The sequence below is a fragment of the Apis dorsata genome, unplaced genomic scaffold (assembly GCF_000469605.1).
Source record: "Apis dorsata unplaced genomic scaffold, Apis dorsata 1.3 scaffold_52, whole genome shotgun sequence".
Lineage (NCBI taxonomy): Eukaryota > Metazoa > Arthropoda > Insecta > Hymenoptera > Apidae > Apis > Apis dorsata.
This window is the reverse complement of record NW_006263353.1, coordinates 178,935-186,132: the sequence shown is the minus strand read 5'-3', so window position 1 is coordinate 186,132 and position 7,198 is coordinate 178,935. Positions and strand designations below refer to the sequence as shown.

The 7,198-nt window shown below is 19.4% G+C and overlaps 1 protein-coding gene across 1 annotated transcript in view; it reads left to right on the top strand.

Annotated features, from left to right (window-relative positions):
* Positions 1 to 6,706, top strand: part of LOC102681269 — a 7,989-nt gene extending 1,283 nt beyond the window's left edge. The window contains exons 2-4 of the mRNA XM_031515060.1: positions 38 to 115; positions 6,411 to 6,622; positions 6,699 to 6,706. Coding sequence (XP_031370920.1) covers positions 38 to 115; positions 6,411 to 6,622; positions 6,699 to 6,706 — 298 coding nt within the window. The remainder of the gene's footprint in view (positions 1 to 37; positions 116 to 6,410; positions 6,623 to 6,698) is intronic.
* The last annotated feature ends 492 nt before the right edge of the window (positions 6,707 to 7,198 follow it).

The window sequence follows — 7,198 nt, the reverse complement described above, 5'->3', positions numbered from 1 at the left end:
CGCATATTTTCTTATTTGTTATCGTGCTTTTGTACAGTATTGGAGGCGCGATGATATTTGTCACGATCGAGGGAACCAACGAAGAAGTGGCGCATGGTAACATTCGAAAAGAAAGGTGAGTATAAAGATGAAATTTTTGAAAAATTTTTTTTTTTGTATTTGATTTATAATTTTAAATATATAATAATTTTTTATAAGTAATATCAGATAACCAAGAAAGTTTTATTGTTTCTTTTTTTTTTATAGAAAGAAAGATGAAAAAAATATAGGAAACAAATTTTTTATTAAATTATTTTTAAAAAATGATCAATTGTTTAAAAATCGTAATATTTTTAAGTTTTAAAGATGATTGTTTTAATAAGAATTATTAAAATATTACAAATATTATTACAAATTTAGCAATTATTATTTGCTAAATTTTAATTATACATATATTGATTGATTTTAAGTCTTAATCATTATAGTTTTTTTTTAAGAACGTTTTATATAATTTTAAATAAAACTTTTTTGATTATTTAATTTAATTTAGAATGTTATTATAAATGTTATTGTAATATATTTTATGTTATATAATTATTTTTATATGATTTTATATAATATATAAATTAATTTTAAATTTAAATATTTAAGTTATTAACTTTATAATTTATAATGTTTATAAATAATTTATAATAAAATTATATAAAAAATATAAAAAATTATTAATATATCTAAATAAAGTTTAATAGAATTTACTTAAGGAAAAGAATAAATCAGATTAAATATTATTATATATAGTCAGGTTAATAAATAAACTGAAATTTTTATTAAATATAAATTTAAACATCTATAAATTTTACATCTCAATAAAATTTACTTAAAAATAATAATAGTTTTAAGAAGAAATCTTTTTTATTAAGATTGTATACAGAATGAAAAATGAAAAATTGATTTCTATTTGTTATACTTGCTTCTTTTTTTTTCATATAAAAATCTTTCACATATCGATATCATTTATTATTTCTAATAGAAGGAGTGCGAAATTTTCTACACTCAATAATCCATTGGCTATTTTATTTCACATTTGACATGAAGATTATTAGTTTATGCTTTCAACTCAAAGAGAGAAGAGTGATGTATCTATTTTGCACGCATACAAACATGTTTTAACCTTCATTCCAAGGAAAACGAGCTTGAAGAAGCACAAACGTAACGACAGAACCATAGATAACATTATATCGTTTTTATCGGGAAAATATAACTCGACAATATCAGTGAGAAAATATGGGACAATCGAACGCGTATTAAGACAAACACGAGAAAATAATATATAATATATTGTTTTATTTCACTATCTTTGTTCCCGTGACCTAACTTTTATTTATTTTAATCCGATTTCATGTACGATATACATGAATTTTTTCATGAAAAATAAAAAATAATTGCATTTTTCTTTGTATGCTTACTCAGATATTTTTCATGTTACAAAAGAAAATAAATTTTTTTTGTATAAACATACTATATTGTAGCAAAAAAATTTGGAATATTAATTTTTTGTGATTCCTTTTTTTCAATAATTAAATTTAATGTTTGATTATAAATAAATTATTGCTTTAAAGTGAAATTTTATTTTTCTCAAAAATTGGTATCATTTTTTTAATTTAAAAAATTTTTGCTGCGATATTTTAGAAATCAACAAAATTTCTTTTTAATATCATTCATGTGAAATAATATCAAGTTAATACTCGTTTATTTTGACTGATTGCGACGAAAACAGGCAAAACATTTATGGCAACATTTGTGTACATACGTATGAATCGTTAACTATGTTTGAATCGTAATCTGATGATGCCAAAGCTTTGTATCACGCAAGCATGTTTCAAATTATCGTGATAAGATTTTATTTACAGTGTGTATCCTCTGCATTCCTTATCCTTTTGAAATTACACGAAAACAGTCTTCATAAATATTCAAATAATTTATTAAAGTAATATGATATTTAATTAAAATAATATGAATTCAATAAAAGTGTTTTCCCGATATTATTTTAATATAAATTAAATTTTGTTACAAATGATTTTAATTTTTTATACCTTTTAATTTTTATCGAATTTTTTTTAATCTTTCATTTCTTTTCACAATTTGGCCATAATACAAACAATATTGAAATTTACAGCTAATAGCTTCTTTAATGTAAGAAAAAGTAAAATGTGATTGTAGCCAAAAATGTCATCTAATAATTTATCTTTCTATAAGTTTTGTTGGCAAAAGTAAAGAAAGTTTGAAGATTTGTAAATTCGATCATGATATCTTAATCTTGTTCTTAAATATTTAATTATTTTAATTATTGAATTTTTTAAATGCTTATTATAGGATATTTAATTTTCAAAAAATAATTATTTTTTAATAATTTTAATTTCATATTTTAAAACAGCATAAAGATTTATTTTAATTATGAGTATTGTAAAAAAATTTATTTTAATTATTAATTTCAATTATTCTTTCAATGAAAAAAATAAACAAATAGAATATTAGAATCTAAATATAGCAGAACAACTACATTTAGCAAAAATATTTAATAAATAATACAATGATATAAAAATTCATAATTATATCATTCAAAATTATAATTTCTGCAGAACTTTTTAAACACTTAACTTTTATAAATTACTTTATTCAAAAATCTTTTAAACGTTTACCATTTTCTTCTTCATTAAATTTAAACTCAATCATCGCTATAATTAAGTTGAAAAGTTCTTAAATCTTTTTGAGTCAAAATTCAAAATAAAAAAGTTACTACTTCTATAATTTTCAAATTCATTTTCATTATTTAAACTGTTTCATCTTGTTTCATTTGTGATATTTTATTCCTTCATCTTTATGCAAAGTATAAAAGTGAAATTCATAAGAATGTCCACGACTTCCTTGACTTATTCCACTTACCAACAACAATTTCGTCTTGTTTGAAGGAGAATCGATTTTTCCACCATACGTTCATTTAAAGAAGAATCGATTGACCTTAAAAGGAAGGTCAGGTTTAACACGGGATTCGCGTCTGACCTCTCTTTTATTCGTTGAAAAAGTAACTATGACGTGACCGATCCGATAGAATTCTGGTGCCCAACCGATGAGTCGCGAGAGTTGTCAAAAATTATCAATTTTTGACACTTATTTATTTTAATATTGATTTTTGAATTTTATAGTATATTGAATTAATAATATAGTAATAGTAAGTTATATGAAGTATATGAAGTAATTAATATTTGAATTTTCATATCTTGATTTTTGTCCCATTTTAACAAGAGGAAAACTTTAAGAAAAATTTTAAAGTAATAAAATAACTCAAAAAAATATGTAAAGTATAAAATTGATAGAATTTTTTTTGAATTGATTATTTTATTCATTTATATTTTTTCATTTTAATTTAAGAAATTTGACCAATTTGCATGCAAAACATAAATAAGAAAATTGAAATCAATAAAGTTATATTATTGTAACTTAAAAATAATTAAGCTTGTTTTCATTTCATTCATAAAATTTTCATGTTAAATATAAAATAAAATGAAGTAAAATAAAATAAAATAAAATAAAATAAATTGTATTTATTTGTATCGATTATTTCTGTGTTTATATACAATCATATAAATAATTGCAAAAGTGATTTATAAATATTTTGATTTGATTCAATTACTTTGATAAAAAATTTTAATTTTAATATATTTATACAAGATTTGGATGAGAAAGAAATCACAAATTATGACTATGATATTAAAAACAGAAAAAACTCAAATATATTAAATATTTAATATATTTAATATTTATAATTAATTAATTAAATTATTTGTATTTAATACATTCTTTTAAAAATATTAATAAATTAAATATATATAATAATATATATTATTATAATATATAATAATATAATAATATATATAATATATATAATAAATATATAATAATATAATATATAATAATATATATTATTATAATAATATAATAAAATTAAATATATTATTAAATACATTATTATTATTAAATCTTTTTAAATATTAATTTGAAATTATTATTATTGTTCTAAAATATTTATTTTTAATTATTTACTTTATATCTATATTTATACTTTATAAATATTTATTTTATACTAAATATACTTTACTTTATTATATTTATCTTATCTTTCATAAAAGAGAATTTGCGAGTTTGTAAAAATTGCAAATTTTTTTTTAAAAATTTTTAAAAATTTTTTTTAAAAATTTTTTTAAGAATCGCGACTTAAAACAGTTTGAGAAACACTGCGATAAAAGGAAGGAAAACATGTGTCGTGATTCAAGTACTCAGTGTTAACGACAATAATCTTTATAAATCTTTTTTCCTTTCCCTTTTATTAGTAGATAAATAATTTATTTTTTTCTGTGAATTCTAATGTGTGTAAGGATATTAATTAAGGAAAAAAACTTAGAAATAAATTTAAAAATAAGTTGCAAATGTGTTTCAATATTGTTTCAAATATAATATGATGCTTAAAATAATCAAGAAGGTCAGTTAAGTAATTTAAAAAGAAAGAATTTTATATGCGCATTTTTCTAATAATTTTTCTAATTCAAATATCACATATATATTAAAACAAGTATTTTTATTTTATTCTTTTTTCAGATTAATTCAAGATTAAAGATTGAATTTTTTTCTATTATTTATCAAGATTGAAAACTTTTACAGAAATTAAATTTTTTTTTTAGAAATTTTTTTAAAAGGGAAGTTTTCCTCATTAATTAACAATAAAAATTTAAATAATTAACAATAAAAATAAAAATTTTTTTAAGAAAAGAAATATTTTTTTTTCATAGATATATGTATATTTAAAATATAAAGTATACATATATCTAAAAAAATACATTAAATATAAGATTCCTAAGAAAACTTTTCTTAATGAAAAAAATTAAAATTAAAAATTCAGAAGAAGAAATTCAAAGATAAAATTTTAATGATTCAATTTGTTTATGAAAGATTAAAAATCTATGATAGAAATATTTTTAGAAAGAGAAAATAGAAAATATGATTTATTTAATATAAGAAATAACAAATGTTTAAAATTTTAATACTCTAAAATAGTTTATTTAATAAAATTATACAAATTAATTAATGATTTAAGCTTCATGTTTTTTATTATAATGTTTATACATTATATTAATTACATTTAATTATAATGTAATTATATTATAAAAATATATATTATATATATACGTTAAAATTAAAATCAAACAAAGTCTGCAATACAATTATCGACGAGTCTAGACAGAATCGAATCTTTTGGTATGTTTGTCAACCTATTTCGTCATTTCCTCCAATAATTCAGTTATGTTCGAGCTATTTAGACGAATCACGAACGAATCAACATGCAAAAGAAAACCGATGATTTGATTGCTCTTTAGTTAACGAGACGAAAAAAAACTGCAATGAAAAGGAAAAGAAATCTATCTAGTAATTACAAGTCTCAAGAAATAATTCAGAATATACACGTACATAAATATATAATTTTTTTTCTAAATTGCAGAATTTATTATTTGTATAAAACATATTTTATTTTTATATATTTTATTTATTTATTTATTTTTGTTTCTTTTCTTATTTTTTTATATTTTAACTGCACAATAAATATCTATATCAGAAAGTTTTTCTTTTTCACGTTAAATTAAAATACCGAAAAAATAAGAACGAAAGATGGAATTGTTATGAGCATTTCGAGCTTGAATTATTTAATTAAAAATGATACTCTTATTATACTATTATATGTATTATTATTAGATAAAATAATATCTTTCGATCTACTTCTAGGAATAACATTCAAAACAAATTTAGATTTAATTTTTTTTTTTTAAATTTCACTGTAACTTGGATCTATCTAAATGCAAAGTTTCTCTGTAATCTAGATCTATCTAAATGCAAAGTTCATATAATATAACATAACATGTACTAATACTAAATAAAAATTTGGAAATTATTTTTTTTTCTTTTCATTAAATCTAATTTTGTTATTAATTTGAAATATATTAGATATCAATAATAATTTCATTTAAGATAACTTTTTTTTATAAAAGATAATTGAACTTTAAACTAACTTACTCTCTTACTTTTTAATATTTACTTGAATTTTATTTGGATTCTTAGATATAAGGTTTTAATGATTTCAAAATTTTAATTGGTGGTAATTTTCATATTATAACCTATTAATTTTTTCTTATATTACTGAAAAAATTAATCAAAAAAAAAAAAAAAAATGAAAAGGTAAGAAAGAATTTTAAAAAATCTAATCTATTTTTTAAATATTTGAATAAGGTGTTAGTGATTTTAAATCAATTAATTCAAAAAAATGAAATAAAGTGTACAATCGAATATCAGAAATTTCTGTCAATTAATGTTTAAATATGCCACAGGGACAAAACATTGATCACAATTAGGGAGCTGTGCAACGATCAGGTATTGGCTACGAATTCGGATCTTTGGAATGGACGAGCGAGGAATGAATTGATGAAATATGAGGAACATTTGTACGATTATTTCAAGCGTGGGTTGTCGGATCATGAGCAGAAAGTGTGGACCTTTTGGAACGCTGTGTTTTACTGTGGTACCATTTACACCACCATAGGTGAGTCACGATATTGAGAGAGAAAATTGGTATATTTTATTCTTGGATGAAATATAAGGTGGAACGAAAAAATCAGAATCTTAGACTTAAAGGTGCAAAATTTTTGTAAAATTCATTTTTGTCACGAAGGTTTTGAAATTTTTAATCTTTCATTTTCTTATGTTTTTAGATATTAAAATATTTTTTTTTTACTTTTTTTAATTTTTAAATATCTTAAAAAATTTCTTAATAAAATTCAAATTTTAAATATTAGTATATGAAAGATAACTTTTTGTTTCGTTCTATCTTTTATTACATACTTAAACTATTTTTCATTTCAATCATGTACATTTTATTTAAATTGAATAATATTTTACATTAAATTCATTAAGATTTGCACATCTTATTTCAAGCTGAAAAAATTGAAATATTTCTAATTTTTATTGAATTATTATTCATGCATTTCTATTATATTTATATCATTATATTATATTATATCATGCATTTCTATTAGTTTTATTAGATTTTTGGTTTTAAATTATATAATATATATATATATATTTTTAATTCTTCATATGTATATATATATGTTCTTCA